Genomic DNA, 18,797 nt, shown 5'->3' on the forward strand with positions numbered 1-18,797 from the left:
AGTCTCGTTTGGTTTGGTTTTTTTTGACTTTTGTAGGAGAAAAAATTATAATGATTATAGATTAAATGTGATATTTTGTCTTATTAGCTTGTTTAGCTTATTTTGTCATCTTGTGCTTTTTTAGCCCCAAAATGATAGCCAAATCAGGGCTTAGCATGATGGCTTTTCCAAGAAGTTTTGGAGGCACTTGTTCTGTCTGGGAAAACCTTGTTAGCAAATTAACAAAAAAAAAAATAATTTCAGAAACAACTATTTTATAAAACACCAAAAAATTGTATTCACACAGCACAAATTCCAATTTTTCTATCCTGGACTATTTGGAATTGTACTGTCAAAGACAACTTCAACCTCCAGTAAAATAGAACAACAATGATTTATCCCATTAAAAACATCATCACTAATAGCACTAATGCATTAAAAAAGTAAAAAAAAAAAAAAATACAACTCCAAGACCAAAACATCACATCATTAATGGCGGGACCCACTGCCACCTAATTAGTGGGAGCACTAATTAGTGCTCCCAAGCATTTTTCAAAGTAGAATTCAATCCAACATGGGTGAATCAGAGCTCTGAACAAATTTGTCGATTACCAAGCAAATAACAGGATTTTTTTTTAAAAAAAAACTACATAAAATAAGAAGAAATGTATGAAGAAAATTAATTATACTAACACAACCAAGTTGTAACAACGTTTCAATCACTGAAGACAACTGCAAATTTTGTTCCTTTCATACATTTTGTTCAATCATTTTGGGGTATGGGAAAATACTCTGCAGCTACTAACATTTTAACCTCAATGTTTGATAGGGTCATCTCACCCCAAAATCCAAGTTGCCGAGGGATAGCAAAAATTCTAAAACGTATTTACCACTTTGAGTTATTCCATTGATAGCTTGTTACTGATTTTTGGCAAAACTTAAATGTTTTGGGTTAATCTCATCTAGGCGGATCACAATTGTTCGACCATTCGCTTCCTCGCTCCATTTGATGGATTCTTTTTCCAAAAGCTTCAAAATCTGCAACCAAAAATTTCAGAACAATCAAATTTTCATTGTCCCTGGCTGAACAAGTGGGGATGGTTACATATATGTAACATGAATCTGTATTACACAAAACTCAAATTGAGTGAAGTTAATGCGTGGGTATCAGAAGAGTCAAATTCTCCTAATATTGGAAGTGTTACTAGTAGTTTTTTTTTGAGCATGGACAGAGGAATCTTTATTACATAGATATATGAATTAGTGATGTACCCATGCAACAGCAAAGCCACAGAGAGAGAGAGAGAGAGAGAAAGGTACTCATGTTAAACATGCCATGAGTTTGATGCTTCAGAAGATCCCTGTGCCAATTAATTCAGTAAACACATGGTGAAACACCAGGACCTCAGTGACATGGGTAGTAAACCAGTAAAAAATCAAGATAATTACACTCCTATTCAACAATTTAGCAAAGAGAATCAAAAAATGTTTCAAATTATTTTAATTTATAATACCCGTCTCCGTTGCAATTATTAGGATGATGCGTTTCCAATTCTCGCAAGTGACGTTTCATTCCCTTTACTCATTTGTATGCAGTTTTTTCATACATGGGGAAGATAAGCGGGGAGAAGGGCATTGGCTTAAAATATTTGATAAATCATTTCCCTCGCCTTTTCATTTCCCTTTCTAAATCCCTACATAAATCTATGATCCAAACATAGCCTAAAAATATTTTTTTTGTTCCAAAATTCTTCTAAATTTTAGATCATTTTCATTCCTGTTTTTCAAGACAGTCATGTTAGAGAAGGAAAGGAATTTTCTTAATATCTGTGTGAGTGTTTGACATTGCAAAAAGTAAGACAGTCACTGCTATGCAGTATCTAGAAGGCTCAACAAGGCTGCATTATTTTTTGGAACCAAGCTAATTTTTAACAATTAATGATTGCAGTTCAAGAGAATGAACACAATATTCCCTATGGGATCAAAAAAGGAATAGAAGGATCTCAGTTTTAATCAACCTTTTAACCAAACATACCAGTCGTTTTCGAGCCGCTTCTTTGGAATCCTCGGTGTCGGCACCAACTATGACTTTAAGATATCGAATAGCTGATGAAAAGCAACATGTAAAACCATGTCATTTTATAATTTTTATTTCACAGTTGAAGAATATATAAATTGGGGGGGTGGAAGGGAAATGACCTACATGAGATCCCAGAAAGAGAGGTTAAATGAACCCTCAAAAGACGTATCGCTTCTTTTGGATCATATTCATGCAGGTCAAGTGACATTTCATCCTCCCTCCTGAAATTCAGTGTTTAGTCATTTTATGAATCAATACACAGAAGATATAGCTCAATCATTAACCATGAATACAGTAGAATGAGGAAAAAAAATTACATTTTACATTTACCTAGTTTCAAGAAACTTCTGTGCAGATTTTTCATCTGCCTCTCGGGCCTTCTCCTTGAAAAAATTTCCCTGGACACCCCACACACATACACGGAAAGAAGATATAATCAAGTGATAACTAGTACATCCAGCACAAAAAGCATGTCAATGGTTTACAAAACTAAAGCATGTTGGGCATTGCTAAAATAAGTCACTTTGAATTTATAATGCTATCATAGCATTTTTTTCGAGTAATACTTGGGAGGCTACATGCACTATGCCACTATTTATTAACCCGCTTTGAAAGAAAGGTAGCTGTATGATTTCAAGTTATTTAATTCAAGGATAGTATATTACCAAATGATTTCAATTTACATTGGAATTTATGAACGGACAATTAGGGGCATGAAAATGCATAATTCTCTAGTATTGTCTACTGACACCTGATGTCAGGTAAAAACTATTCACTTTGCTTGGTTTTGGTTTTTAGAAAACACTTTTTAATAAATTCTACTTTTTTGTTTTTCGTATTTTTTTAATATTTTAAGTAATTTTTTTAATTTTTAGACACACCTAACATAAATACACTTAAAAAATGTAATATTTGTGAAAAAAATATCTTTTAAAAGTCATTAAATACCAAAAATACAAAAAATAAAAATAAAAAAATTCAGTATATTATTCATATTTTTGTATATTTATTAATTTTTTAAAATATTTTTTCACAAATATTTTACTATTTAGATACATCTACGTAAGGTGCATCTAAAAAAGTAAAAAAATTGCTTAAAATTTAAAAAATATTCACTAAAAAAAAAAACACGAAAAACAAAATACAAAAAACTCAATTTCTAGAAAACTAAAACCAAACACACTGATTAACTTTTGTAAAAATAAACGGAATATATAGATCATGCATATGAGAGGGAAACTTGGAATTTTGCATAGGCAGCACCTACGGCCTCATCTAATTGTATCTTAATTTAAGTCTTGCTAATATTTATAAGTTACTTGATGCAGGTGTACCAGTACCTATGTTTCATTACATTCATAAATTAGAGGTAGTTCTGTAAACTGTAGTTTAATTGCACAAAAATCATAGTACGGGTCCATAGTAAAGGTCATGTTTTTTGGGTTGTATATTCAATATATATTTGGCCTCGGGATATTCTAATTAGTGCAAGTTTCCTAGTTTCAAGTGTTGACATTTAATTCCTAGTAGAGTTGGGAGATAACACAAGAACCATAAAAAAAATGCATACAACCTTTTAATTCAATAGGGTTGGTTATGTGATATAATGAGGAATTTTTTAAGGTTCATGTGATGCTTGAAGTAACCTTGCCTTCAGAGAAAATTCAGGAATTCCTATACTCTTTCTCTATCTTTGTCCTCTGAACCCAATCATTAACCCTAATTGAGTGTTTCCAGAAATTTTTATCAACTATTTTATGCAATTCCAGAGACCCATCACATTCTACATCAAGCAAATACCAACCCTTTCCATTCTACAACATCAAGCAGCACTATTCCAATTCCCCTAGTTCTATACTACAAGAATTCAATTCAGCCAAATATTGTGCCATGCCGCAAAAAATGATGCACCAAATGCCATGACAGGGTCGTCAATGAAAAAGACAAGAGCTCTTTAACATGAGAATATTAATAAATCTAAAGGCTATGCAAATACAACTGCCAGACTGCCAGTACATAGCAAAAAGAGAGGGCTTAAATAGTCACATAATTGTTATATAGCCAATGACAACTGTAAAAGGTGCCAAACTCCTCTGTATAATTTATATGATATCTCATGCTCACCAAATAATCCACTTGACATCTACTCCAGAAGTCAGTAACCCAGGAGAAGAAAATGAGTATCTTCAGAATAGTAACTCAAGCCCACCAAGGGACGGATACCAAATTTCAGCTAAACGGTGGCCACGCTAATAAAGATCGACTGATAAACAGGAAAAAAGACAAGAAAAAAAAATTGTGAAATTGCTCCAACTCTGGGCATTAATACCACCACTAAAAAATGCATAGAAACTACATACCTCTTCTAGAAGTTTGTATGCACGCACAGGATCCCCCTTAGCAAATGCATCGACAGACTGCCAAGGAACTCAAAACTGTCAAATTTCTAATCATGTAATGCCCAAGGATGATTTTTATAAAAAGGACCAATATATAGAGGGGAAGTGGATAACTATACTGAAAGTATTGAATATTACAATATGCTCATGCCAAAGAATTCTGAATTAAGGACTTACAGCTTTATAGTATTCTTTCATTGTTATCCAATGCTCCTTTACAGCTTTGCGTAGGACCTGATAGCTATCCTCATCCTCTTCATTTTCTATTCACAAAAGTGCATGTACACACCAGAAAGCATTAATATTAGAGGTTAAGGAATCAAAGAGCAGGGGAAGATAAAACATAACACAAACTTAATTTACAACCCTATTAAGGATGCAAAGCTTAAACAGAAACAGTCTCTTCCAGAGTCATGTCTCGAATATTAGCAATGCAGGCAAATGTGATCATTCAGCAACAAGGGGTCCATCTGACATGACTTGATCAAATTACTAAGTTAGTTTTTCACTAAATTATGCACATGGGGAGGGGGGGAATCACATGGTAGAGCCAATGAAGAAAAATACAAACACCACATCCAAAAGGGGCTAGTTTTTGAAGGGGTGATGCACCTGATATACTCATGGTCTAAGAACCAAGGACACTCCTAAGAAGGCGGCGTGTCAGACATCGACACTTGTTGGACACTTCCCCAACACGTGTTGAACATACGTCCAAACTTGTCCTATTATCTTTTAAATTTTTTAGACCCAAACATGATTTAGACACTTGGGGGACATGCATATCCATTGCTTAACACACGTGAAACATATTACCAGTTTAAACAAAATAACTCGGAATCCAATTATAAAACCTGGTTGTGGTTTTCATAAAGCTTTCCTTACAAATTTTGACCTTACCATAGAATAAACCCTGCAAGACTTGTCTTTCAAATTTTGATTGCTATAAGTTTTTTTTTATATGTTTACAAAAAGAAAAAGAAGACTTTGGAAATTGTTTCACAAATTTGGTCAAGCAACATGTGAATGAAACTTGATGCTTTCAACTAGATATATCAAGATTCCAACAAGACATTTAGAAAAGACAAAGAATAAGCAGATAATGATAATGTCCTCTGTATTTTCTGAAACCTCTACAGAAATAACTACAAGGATAAACATATCCTCTCATATTATAGTAAGATACATATAAAAGTGCTTACCATCCTCCTCATTAACAAGTAGTTTTGCAATGGCAGTCTTATGTTCAGTTGTAGTGTCTCTTAAAGGTTCAACTACAACACGACCAAATCCCCTTGATCTTCTATCGTCTTTCACTGGGAAATTTCTTTTTGGTTCTTCTTCAAATCTTTCAGGAACATTAAACAATGCTTCTAACACCTCCCTCTGGAGATCATATCTGTCTTTGTGGCTTTTGGTTGATTCATTTCTAGAAATAAATTTAGCTTTACCACTGCAAAGTTTAAAAATAATTAAAACTGACATTTTACACAGCATGAAAATATGCCTGAATTTCAAATAATTGATCTTCATGAAACCTTTTTTCTTTTGGCTAAACATAGATCCCAAAATTGAGTTAGTAGTCCACCACAAAAGAAAATAACATACCTTCTGGCAGAATCTATGCATTGTAGTTTTTCTTGGCATGAAATAGATTCTGTGTCTGAATATTTCTCCATAGGCTGTTAAAATAGCTCACATAAGATTTATTTTAATACATAAAAATTATATAAAAAGGATGCCAAGGGGGTGTCATGTGAATCAAGTGAACATGATTGTCGTTTCACATAATCCCAAAAGCTTAAGTTATTAGTTACTATCCATTACTTAAAATTGTTCATAGCAACATATAAACTACTATAAATGATCAGCAATCAGCATGGCTATCAGATAAATAACAACTATAAATGATCAGTTCCCCAAATTGATCTCTACATTTTTGGCCTCAAATTGAGTTGCTTCACCGTAGAAATGAAGAAAGACATGAGTTATGCAGTGGACTAAGATAATGACAAGAATCATCTCATCACTATTATGTTGTTCAAATTCGTTCCAATCTACAAAAAGAACATAAATTAAAGTTATTGGTACTTGTATTATTCAAGACTCAAAAAGTTTTACTTTTTGAACAAGAATGCCAGAAACATCATCACTCTTCTCCAAAGTGGATGCTGAAAGATCCAGAAGTTTCTCCATGCTCTGCAAAAACACCAGAAAGTAAAAAACAACCATCAGTTGGGAACATAAATGAAAAATTGACGAAACATGTCCACTGTTGAGGATGAAAATCAAAGCAAACAATATTCAGAGGCTGATCCATGATTCAAACATGTGAGTCAAAAAAGAATGTCATTAAATTATCTATGCATGAACTAGGTAGGAAAAAGAAAAAAGTGATCTTTTTTTCTTTTTTCTTTTTTTTTTAATATCTAGAGGCTAACCTGTGAGATAAACATTTAAAATAAACATTGCCAACTCCAGAAAGCATCTACATGATATCAAAAGGTAATTGGGTTTAAAAAACGGTCGTATCACACAGATTAATACTAATACATATTTAGTGTATTAAATCTACCAAAGGAAATTTATTTTGGAGTGTATATTCCCAACAATTTAAAGTGTATATTCCCAACAATTTAAAGATAGGGAAAATTTGACCAGGATGCCAATATATCTCTCATAATGATATTCACACCTTCCAGCATAATATAGATGATTTACTATGTGTACTATAGTTCTATGCCAGAATGAGCTCCTTTCAATTAACAAATGTTAAGATACTCAAACTTTCATTCATATGCATGTATATATGTGTGTGTGTCTGTGTGGTGGGTATTGATATATTTTAAAAATGTGAAAGATAAAACAAACTTATAATCTGTTTTTTCCTCTTCTCTTTTTTTCAAGTATCAAACTTCTAGTCAATTGGAGAAAATAAGCATACAAAATAGAATGGGCACAAATTCTTTCCCCAAATTCATGTCCAATAATTAGGAAGTATTATTCATTCAAGGTTGGGTAGGGAACTTTACACATATCCAAAATAAAGAATTACATCCCATAAGTGTAGACTAAATAACTTTCAACACTGGGGGGGGGGGGGGGGGGGGGGGGGCAAGTTTAATGGTATAAAAGCAGCCACCTTGAGAGAATGACGCAAAGGTTAGCTTTATAACCAATCTCACCCTCTCTCAGCACCCACCCTCAAGTAACAGAAAACAACATTAAGTAATGCCCTTTTCCGCTTGTATATACAAGATTCTATACATATATGGAACTCAAAACAGAAGGCATCATAACAAGAAAGCATATGAACCAAATTAATAATGTATGAAGTTTAGAAACATAAGAAATGCACAACTTTATACGAAAACCAAAATACTTCCAACACAGTATAATTGAAAGACAGCTTAATTTAGAAAATCTCTTACACATTGATTTTCGCATGCAAAACTCAATTAACAATCAAATATAATTTCTCAAAGCCTAGAAAACATATGAGAGAGTGCAAAAACTTCATTAGAAAACATAAGTTTTGAACAAAACAAATTAGACATTAAAGTGAAGGTGAACTTACCCTTTCTACATCATACCCACAACGGCCTGCAAGTTCAATAAACACCATGTCACATATAATATCAACCTAAACAATAAACTTGACATGGAAAATGATGACATTATTTTTATAGCCCAAAATATACTAGTGGACAGGTAAAGTCTTAAATAAAATCACTAGTAAATTTAGATGGCACATGAACTAATGATGCATACCAAGAACTTCTTGGATAATCTTCATGTCAAGTTGAAAGCCATCTCCAAGCATTTTAAACAGAAACTCCTCAATATCCTTGTGCATACTTTTGATCGTTGTCATATTTGGTGGAACTTTCTCTTCACAAATCTCAGAGATGGGCAATTCCCCTGAATTCAATTTCAATGCTTTGTTCACTCTACAAGATACACTTCTTGAGGGCCTGGACTGAGCATACTCTTTTCCAATCACACTTGAAACCGTACCCATTGATACTGAACATTTTTTCTGCTTTGATGCAATGGAATTTCTTTCTGGGAAATTTGACTCATCTAACAAAATGTCGTCTGACAATTCCGAAGACAAACTTAGACCCTTCGATTCGTCCTTGGAGGCATAAGTAGAAGCACTAGATGTGCTTCCCTGGAGATTACATAGTATTTCACCAGCATCACATATGTTGCGGCCTGCTTGACAATAAGCAGAGGCTATGTCCTCAAGAGATACCATTGAACCAAAGGCATCAAGCAACAGCTCCAAATCCCTTTTGTCATCATCACAATCTGAAATACTTGAGGTAGGTGCTTCCATTTTCACCCTTCACAACATAAGAGAGACATAATATAGGATTTGAGAATCATTCAGCGTAGTTATTCTATCATAAAATGTACACATCATACAGATTAAGCATAAATTAAAGGAATGTAGTAAGAGTGATGAAGATGCAGATCTTATAGGTTTTACGTAAATCATAAAAATGAGCAAAGCTATTGTATTTATAGAAGAAACAAAACTCAAAAAATTGAATAAGAATGACTTTACACAGTAAATAAACAGGCATACATCCGAATTACAACGGGAACTGTATGTATTGAATTCCACAAACAAAAGTTAAAAAGAGTCTCCATATTTCCAAAGCTCTGATTCTATCTGAAATCAAAATAAAAATAACATTTAATTGCAAAACTTTCAGAAAGCACTAACATTGAATACAGTGCTAGTTACTCAACTACCACTAAATTTGTTTCCATCAAACCAAACCAACCCAAACCAAGCCTTAAAGTCCCATCAATACAATACAGAAAAAAAAAAATATGTGATTGCGGAGGCGTCTTGCAACAATGTGAACTCAAAAACAAATCCCACACATCAGATCAAAGATAAACAAAATCTACGATGAAGCACTCTCATATGAGTGTGTGTGTGTGTGTGTGTGTGTGTGTGAGAGAGAGAGAGAGAGAGAGAGAGAGAGAGAGAGAATCGCGCATATGATCAAACAGATACACAATGCATATTTTGAATCAAGAAGCAATGAAATGAGTAATGAAAATGGATTTTGATCTATGAGACTATCAAGTTTGTGATTTCAATTGAGCTCCATAGCATAGGGTTTTAAGCAAATAAGCAATTCAGATATTGAACGATCGATGCAATCAATAATTAGCTTACTTGGACATTGAAATATCAAAGGAAGGGATAGGGCTCAGTCCCCCTTTCTCTCTCTCTCACACTCTCTCTGCTTCCAAGAGAAGGAAGCAAAACGAGAGAGGAGAGAGAAAAGAAGCTGCAGCTAGGTATTTATAGGGATGGTTTTGGTGGCCATAGGCGCATTGCCGAAGGTGAAAACAAAGACTATTGAAATTTAAAAATAGAAACAAAATTAAAATTACAATAATGACACTGAGATGTAATGGTTTACACAAATGGATCCGGACTGTATCCATCTAGGACAATCCGGTTTAGTTCGGTCCATTGAATTTACTTTTGATTTTTTTTTAATAATTCGAATTATTCATGTTTTAGAGTTTGTTAGGGATATTATTCTTATAAAAAATACGTCGATTGAATAACAAATACTATATATTCAATCACTTTTATCTAAAAAAAATAGATAGTTAAAAAATTAACGATTCATAAAAAAATGATTCTGTTATTCATCGACGTGATTTTTTACAGAGATAATGTCCTCAACAAATCTTAAAATATGTGCAGCTTAGATTATCGAAAAGGGGTTCAAAAATAGACTCAATGAGCCGGACTAGATCCTCCAATTTAGATGATGAATTGAAAGGTGTGTGATTTATATTAATTTTTTTTTTGAAAAAATTACCGAGAAGTTTTTTTTGAAAAACGTGTAGCCTATTTAGTCCCATAATTTTTTATTGATGCCCAAACGTCTTATAACGTTATTTTTCTTCTCTGCCTCTTTTTTTCTTTACCTCTTTTGTTCTTTGTGATTTTCGGCGATCGTTAATAGGTAAGCTTATCTTACTTCTTCTCTTTCTCTTTTCAATATATAGTCACCAGCGACCGATGACTACCATTGATTGGGATTCACCGGCAACCACCGACCGCCGACTCTTTACTTCACCATTGTCGATGGTAAAGAAGATATGTTTCCGACGAAGAAGATGAGTAGATCTACTTAGATTTGATGTAGATCTACATCAGATTTGATGTAGATCTAAATAAAAAATAATTGTCGAAGTACAATTCTCTCTCTATATCCGCCTTTCTCCTTCGATCTCTTATTTTTTTTTCTACATTTTCTCTGCTATGCACTTCTCTTTTTCTGTTCTAATGGAGAAAATTTTCAAGTTCTAAACAAGTTGTTTTCGAGTTTTAGTTACAGGTGGTGAAAACTGTAAAATTTCAAATTTCAAATTTTTTTGGTGCTGGAATGAATCATAGTTTAAAACCGTAAAATTTTGCAGTTTCAAGTTTTTTTGGTGCTGGAATAAATCATGGTATAAAACTGTAAAATTTTGCAGTTTCATTATTTTCTTTAGAACTGTAAAAATTTGTAGTTTCATAATATTCTTTAGAACTGTAAAATTTAGAACTGCAAAATTTTACAGTTTCATAACATGTCTTTCAGTTTGATTAATAAGGATAAATGCTTAATAGATTTTTGCTTTGAAACTGAAACATTTTACAGTTTTAAAACTTACTTTTCAGTTTGATCAATATTAGAGATTATTTGCTTAAACTCTACAAAAATTGAAAAATAGTATGTTTTTTCCATTGTTGTTGTTTTCTGTCTTATTTTTTTTCTTTTAGTTTATCAATATTTAACACATTTTGCTATGTTTGTTCGCTCTAATTTCTCCATTTATTCTTTTTTTTTCAGCAATAGTCTAAACATTCCGGTGAGTCTTCAGTGATATTCTTAACGTTCAATGAACGTTCTGAACATTATGGTGACTTCCATTAACATTCTTAACACTTCGGTGAACTTCCGGCGATACTCCGACGACTTCTCGGTGATACTCCGGCGACTTTCCGGTGATGTTAAACATTCGGACGAGTCTCTGGTGACCGTTTTACGGAAGTCCGACGGTAGTAAAGTGTAACAGTGTCTGTAAATTTTTTTTAAAAAATAAAATAAATTTTTTTGGTAACAATTAAAAATGTATAGGACTAATTAGTGTAATTATTTTATTTGATGATTAGATGGATCTTAAATTTTATATATAAGACTTATTGGTAAGTTCCTTATTTTTTTTTTAGACAACTATAAAGAGGTGTGTGATTTATATTAATTTTTTTTTTTACACAAATGTAATGAGGTGTGTGATTTATACCTGTATAATATTTCACTAATATCTTATTACAAAATTACTTACATCTTACATATTCTATAAATTTTTTCTTCTTTCCATCTATAATTATTGAACACTTGAGCCGACCAATAGGTGAACGTTCCTTTTGGCGCATTTTAGGTCTTTTGTGGGCATAATATGTGGCAATGCCACCGAAGGAAGCTGTGTACTACACGGTCCAATGTAAATTATTTTTTTTCTGAAAATATATGAATAAGAAAAAAAATGGAAAAATTAATGAGTAATAATTAAAAAACAGTAGACATAATAAAAGGAGAATTTCAGCTTAGTCCATGTTTGAAAATTTATTATTAATATCTATTCATGATTGTTTCGTTCCTTTCAAGCTTTTTTTTTTTTTTTTTTTTTTTTTTTTTGTGAGTCATGTGTTTAGGAAAGGTAATTCTGTTGCACATGATTTATGTAGTCAAAAATCTAGAAATTTTTTAGATATTGATTTGTGATTATGTATCAATTTTAATTAGTAAATAATAATTTCAATCAAACAATTAAAGACAAATCAACACAACGATTTTACGTGAAAAAATCACAATTGAAGCGCCTCCAATTGTAATAAAACAAAACCACGGACAAAAGTCACAAAATAATTCACTAAAAAGACATAAATGAATTACACAGGTACACTCTCAATTATTTAACGAATCAACGCCCAAATTGAACCAACCCCTATGTGCTTCTTCCAGCCTCGTCTTCACCTCAGAATTCTCTTGCCTAACGTTGAACCCACAACGCCGATGTCGAATCACGACGATGAGCCACTCTAGAATCTACCAAAGCTTCAGGTTCGAATTCTCCAGAATCCACCGAAGATAACTCTCTTTTTTGTATAGAATAAACAAACAATCCTTTGATGTATATTTCTTAAACCATAGTTGAATACTCAATAAAATATCAAAGAAAACTAGCAAAATAGCCTCAGATATAAACCTTAATATCCAAGAAGAAGATCTGGAAGCATAACCCTAAAATCTGACTGAAACACATATTTATAACAATTTGTTCCACGATCTTCGCTCAAGCGCCAGAATGGCCGCTCGAGCGGACCGACGCTCGAGCGCAGGAATTTCCACTCAAGCGGAAAAATGCAACTGCTAATATTTTTGTAGGCGATCAAACTTTTGGAACCAAGGGTTCTCCGCTCGAGCGTACAAATGGCTGCTCGAGCGGGCAGGCAACTTTGAATGCACTTTTGCATTTTGTTTCGGGGGCGCTGCCCCTCAACCCGCCGTGGCGCTGCCCCTGACCCACCAAAGGATGCTGCCCCTTGGACCCCCGCGAGCTGACCGAGCAGCTTAATCCCCATCATAGTCAGCGAAGTGGCAATCATGAAAGAATTAGCACCACAAACTTCTCTGTAAGACACAATTCGGGTTAGATTCGCATCTAAAAACTTATAGCCTCACTGAAATAAAAAAGTGAAAACAAGTACAACTGAAAGGAGTTTGGTCAAACGAGATTGCCAAGAATAAAACCTAACATGTAGGTTAGCTTATGAAGAAGATGGACAACGTGTTTAGACAGAACAGAAAATGTTCATCTATCTTTACAATTGTTGGTCTCTATAGAGGCTTTTCTTGTAATTGCTTTTGATAAATTTTAGGATAAACTTTACTTTATCCCTGTAGTTTGAGTCAAGTGTGGTTTACCCTCTGACATTTGAAAATAATCACATAACCCCTATATGGTTTTGGACCAAAGTACATCGTCAACTTTTCTATCCAAGTTAACGGAATGTAAGGCTCACGCATCTAGAGGGAGAGTAAGTGAATTTTTATGACTAAATGACCCCTCATTCACCTTCAAATTTACAAAAATACCATTCATCTTCTTTTTTTTTTCTCTACTACTTCTTTTTATACACTCCCCTTTACCTCCCCCATACCAATGTCCCTTTCCTCTTCCCTATACCTTGCCAAACCCACCTCCCCACCCTAAACCACTAAACCATACAAACTTTTCATCAAGAGTAACATATATACAATCTGTATATATATATATATATATATATATTCTTGGGCCAAACTTATTAGACAATCTTCACTGTAGTTAAAGAATTAAAGAGATGAGAGAGACTGTTTGATTACAAAAATCAAAACAGTATAAAAGATAAAATAAAATAAAATAGATTTTTATTTTATTACAAAAACAAAATCAAAATATAATATAAATAAATAAATTGAAATAAATTAAATACTAGCCTTATTTATTTGTCGAACAAATTTTTGATCAAGTCCAGTGTTTATCCTTAAGACAGATTCGTCATCTCCACGGTGTTTTTAGATTGTGGATGTCTATCTCCTAGGATAAAATGATCAACAGTGAATAGTAGCAGCACTACAAACTATTCACATAGCAAACACATTATTTGTTTACACTCTTTCTCACAGAAAATTAATGTAGTAAAATGCAGAGATTAATGGCAGCAGAGAAGAACAAAAATTGAATGCTAAATCCAAATGAGGGATTGCCTATTTATAGATGGAAATGTGGTTGTTCGGTTTGAATTAAACAGGTACCAAACCTGTTTGAACAAGTACAAGACCTGTTCGGTTTGAATCCAACAGATATGGCACTATTTGGGTTTTGAATTTAAACATATTTGAATCTGTTCAGACAGAATTTAAACAGATATAAATATGTTTGGAACCTGTACCGAAATTCTGAAGAGGTGCAAACAAATTTGAATTTTTTCCAATTAAAAATTAAAATTAAAACTGGACAAATTTTATTTTACCAAAAAATAAAATAAAATTTAAATTTTTTTGGCCCAAAAAGAATTTGTATTGGGCTGGACGAGCCTAACCCAACCTCACACCACGCGTCCAAGCCTAAGCCCAAGCCCAGCCCGTTCAAACAAGCGAGCGGCGGCGGCGCGCGTGTTTATTTTTGGGTCTAATGGGTCTAGCTCACTTTGCCCTGGGGTGCCCCTTCTACCGCGCACCCATGCCCAGCCCCCCCAGATGGGCGGGGGGGCGACAGCGGCGGCACGTGTTTATTTTTGGATCTAATGGGTTAGCCCACTTTGTCCATAATCTCTCCCTTCTACAAACTTGGGGTGCCCCTTGAGGCCCTTCCTAAGTTGCAAACTCAAGCCTTATAAACCCATAAAAATTTTCCCACCAAACCAATGTAGGACAAGCCTTTAATTCAAATCTTAAAGAATTTCCACCGAAAACTCTATTTCCATGGAGCTCACTTTGGCTTCAATTTCCCATTCACCTGATAATGGTTTTGAGCAACCAAATATACTACGTGAATCACAACGCTGCATAGAACGCGTTACCACTTAGACCCGCCAACTTTGGCACATGGATCCCACCTAAAAAATAGACCAAAATTGAGAAAAAATTTATTTTTCCAAAACCATTTCTAACAAAACCTGTAAATGCATATATATATAATTTGTATATAATCTGTGGGTGCTGATTTCCGACCACACTGCCAAACAGGAACTCAGCAGAAGAGCACAGACAGAATAGATTACGCCTAAACAACCTATCATAGAAAGATAAGACTCTGGCGGTGGTTCATCCACCCGGGGGCACTCCGACAATCAAGTTAATACTCAGTTATCTCGTAAAGATTGCAAATAGTGCTTAACTCACAAGCCAGAATACAAAAAGCGTACCTTAAACCCACGAGGGTGTCTTACTTTTATAGTCAGCACTAACCTGATCCCTGTAGAAGCCTAGCTTCAATGGACTCAGGCTCAATGCTCATCCTGGACTCCCAGCCAGATAGAGATAAATTTTCCAAAAGCCTTATCTTTATCCAGATTGAGGTCCTCCCCCATTCTAGGACTCTTGCCCCCTATCCGCTCATCTCGAATTTCGGTATCTCCACCGATAACCTCGGCTTAGCCGAGATCACCTCGACAACATGACCAAGACACGCGGCACCTCAGCTGACACTCCGGTGTCACCTTGGCCACGTGTTGTTATTCACAAAATATGTCCCCACAACTGCCCCCTAGGTTCTATTACCTCAGCATCCTAAGGTGATGGAACCTATACCGTTTGTCCATATAGCATGTCGACTAAGACTTACTCTATCCTTTATGACCAAAATCATCACACGCCGGCCTCTCATGACCAAGACTCTACAGTCTACTTTATCAATGACCAAGAATTGAGAACCGAATTCTTCAAGTCCCTTAACTGATCGTCTCTCTAGCCGAGGTTCTCGCTCTATTAAATCAAGAACTCCAAGAGTTTTATCTGTGCATGAGCTGTCACGCACAGTTTTGTCAACCGTTTCCGCTGCGCGTCCTTTTCTCATTGATTCGTACCTGACATGCGCTATCAAGTCACGTCACTTCTACGTGCGCTGCCTGACAAGCACTTCGTCCAAGGCACATTCATTGTGGTTTTGCTGCCTTTTCGTGTTTTAACAAAAATACTCTCTCTTTCTGTCTTTTCACTTCACATCTTCAATTTTGCTCAAGCTTTCTCTCTCCTAAAAAACTGTCATTGCTTTAAGTTTTCAAGCTCTGCAACTTGCTCCGATCACCTCCTCCCGCGAAGCATCCACTGACCTGCTCCACCTGCTGTCACCGTTTGACTCTGGCGTACCTCATACCGGCATCATTCTCTTTGGTAAGTCACTGTTTTCCCCATTTTTAGTCTTCAATTTATTTCAAAATTTTATTGCGTTATTTGTTACCATTGTGAATCCATTCGTGTTCTTGAATCTTCGTTTGTGTTTTAAATTTCATCATTCGTGTGTTGAGCATGTTTGTTTGCGATTTTGTGTTTGTCCAATCTTTTTTTAGGTCTACACATGCACATACGAATTGCTCATACACTTGATGTTTTTGTAATTTGCCACTGTCCTTGGCTTTTGCACGTCTGTACACACTTTATTCAATGTTCTTGAATTTATATTTGTTTTCTTGAGTCTGAATCATTGTTCTTTTCTGTTTTTCTTGCTTTATTTTCAGATTCTTGCCTTTGATTCCTATATCTGCATAGATTTAGGTTTGGGATTTGATCTATAACTCTGTTTTTAAAGAAAACCGAACCAAAACCCCCTTAGATTCTTGGAAACTTATACTTCAATGCTCTTTAGGGTTTAGCCGAGATAATTTGCCATTTTCCAAACCTCTTACCAAAAAACCTAAAATTGGACCCACTTTGGCCGAGATAATGTGCATGTTCAGGTGGAGAGTCGACACCCTTTCCAAGCTAGAGTACTTTAGGAAAGAGTTCTCCATCCTAGCCGATGTTCACCTTAGGCTGACAGGGAGGGAGGACTCCATCATGCTTGATGGGGACTCTATGCCTTTCTCCGTAGTGGCTTTCATAGAGTGTGGACTTAAGTTCCCTCTAAATATCCTTTTCCAACAAGTCCTTCATTACCACAAGCTCAACCCGATGCAACAGGCCATTAACTCCTATAGAGTCATTAATGGTATCATCACTCTAGCTAGCCAAGAAAATGCTAGGATAACACTAGCTGATATCCAATACTGTTATACCATGTATGGCCTGAAATTCGAAAAAGGCCATGTCTATTACCTCAGGCTGAGATTCACTGAGTACAAACGCATAGCCGACCTCCCAGACTCCAACAAAGGTGCTAGAGATGATTATTTCATCGTCTCGGACAACTGGGAGTTCTTACCTGATGACAACCTCCACTTCTATCCTTTAAGCCGAACAGTGTTTAAAGAGGATAATGGTAAGAACCAAGTGTCACTTTACATGCTTTTAAGTCTTTATTACTTTATTCCCTTTATATGTTCTAATGTCTGATTTTTGTACTTGTAGCTCTTCCTCAGCCATCAAAAGACTTCCGTAAAACCTTCTACCCCAGCAAGGACTATAAGAAGCTATTGGGCTTGCCAGTTGACCAGCGCAAAGCCCCTCTACTGCTCAACTACATTCCAACCTACAAATCCGCGTTGCCCGACGTCCCCAAAAAGAGCAAGTCTCCACCTTCAGTAACAACTCTTTCTACCACTTCATCACCACAGCTTGACCAAGCCTCAACTTCTGATCCAGCGGAACAGCCATCAACATCTGCTCCTGTAGACCCGACTTTCTTCGCGCGCCCCCCTTTCGGAGGGGGTGCGAATTTGTCTTACTATAATTCGGACTCCTGTCACAGTTCTGAATCTAATCTCACAAAGTGCAATGTGAGATTGATAAACACCAAAGAGTTTAAATCTGGCAATTGGTTTTGAAAAATTAATTTTGAATAAAAAGCGCCAAACATGGACTGCTTTGCCAGATTACAGACTCGCCACCTAAATGTTTTATTTTTGAGAAATTTAAGAAACCCTGACTCGTGCCGAAGGCCACGTGTCCGTCATCACCAAAGTTGCATCGGCTCGGGAACTTAGTTATGAGAGGGGAAGGTCCTGAAATGAACACCCCCGCTCACCCGATCAAAGGATCGGCCTCTACTAAGCATGATATGTTGTTTTATAAACCTTATGTGTTCTTATCCGGTTATTATCTAACTTTACTATGTGATGCGCGTAGTATACAAGTATAGACTAAAAATCGCGAGAATTGGAACAAAATAACTCATGTTTGTTTTTTAAAATGGTTTGAAAGTGCTACTCGCAAGTAGGCTAAAGCGCGGATTTGCCATCCTTAAGTGGGCTTGAAAACATGATTTTGTCACTTCGCAAAGTGGGCTTAAAACTCGCATTTATCGAGTTGTTCTAATTCAGGCAATCAAGCCTTCACCCATAAGCATTCATGCAATTAATCATTTAAGCAAATAGCCTCATGGCAAGCATGCTATCATGGCAGCACTCATACTCATGCAAGGATACTAAAGCGTAAACACTTACAGTGTACTCCGAGGCAAAACAGAAAACTAGTTAGAAATCATACATGATCCTAACTATGTTAACAATGCCTAATGCAACACATGCAAAATGCAATTAAATAGGCTCGACTATCTAAGATGGCATATGAATGCAACAATTTGATACACGTATTCAAGTAAGTATT

General features: G+C 35.3%; 1 protein-coding gene across 3 annotated transcripts; it reads right to left on the bottom strand.

Moving 5' to 3' along the window:
• Positions 1–649: 649 nt before the first annotated feature.
• On the bottom strand, positions 650–9,877 carry SDE5 (silencing defective 5). Of its 3 annotated transcripts, XR_014338777.1 has the most exons (14): positions 9,659–9,779; positions 9,053–9,139; positions 8,230–8,807; positions 8,036–8,061; positions 6,580–6,657; positions 6,067–6,140; positions 5,661–5,911; positions 4,636–4,721; positions 4,420–4,476; positions 4,184–4,322; positions 2,390–2,457; positions 2,183–2,280; positions 2,015–2,085; positions 650–1,017 (listed from the first exon to the last, which is right to left on the bottom strand). XR_014338777.1 is itself a non-coding variant. In XM_028229522.2 (13 exons), exons 2-13 carry the CDS (start codon positions 9,115–9,117, stop codon positions 898–900), a joined length of 1,572 nt encoding a protein of 523 aa, XP_028085323.2. In that variant the 5' UTR covers positions 9,118–9,139; positions 9,659–9,772; the 3' UTR covers positions 650–897. The 3 variants fall into 3 exon arrangements, 2 of the variants coding, with proteins under 2 accessions (XP_028085323.2, XP_028085324.2); XM_028229522.2 differs by lacking the exon at positions 4,184–4,322 and having other exon boundaries at positions 9,659–9,772; XM_028229523.2 differs by lacking the exons at positions 4,184–4,322; positions 9,053–9,139 and having other exon boundaries at positions 9,659–9,877.
• Between the last annotated feature and the right edge of the window lie 8,920 nt (positions 9,878–18,797).

This window comes from Camellia sinensis, chromosome 8 (assembly GCF_055761805.1).
Source record: "Camellia sinensis isolate YWXY chromosome 8, ASM5576180v1, whole genome shotgun sequence".
Classification (NCBI taxonomy): Eukaryota; Viridiplantae; Streptophyta; class Magnoliopsida; order Ericales; family Theaceae; genus Camellia; species Camellia sinensis.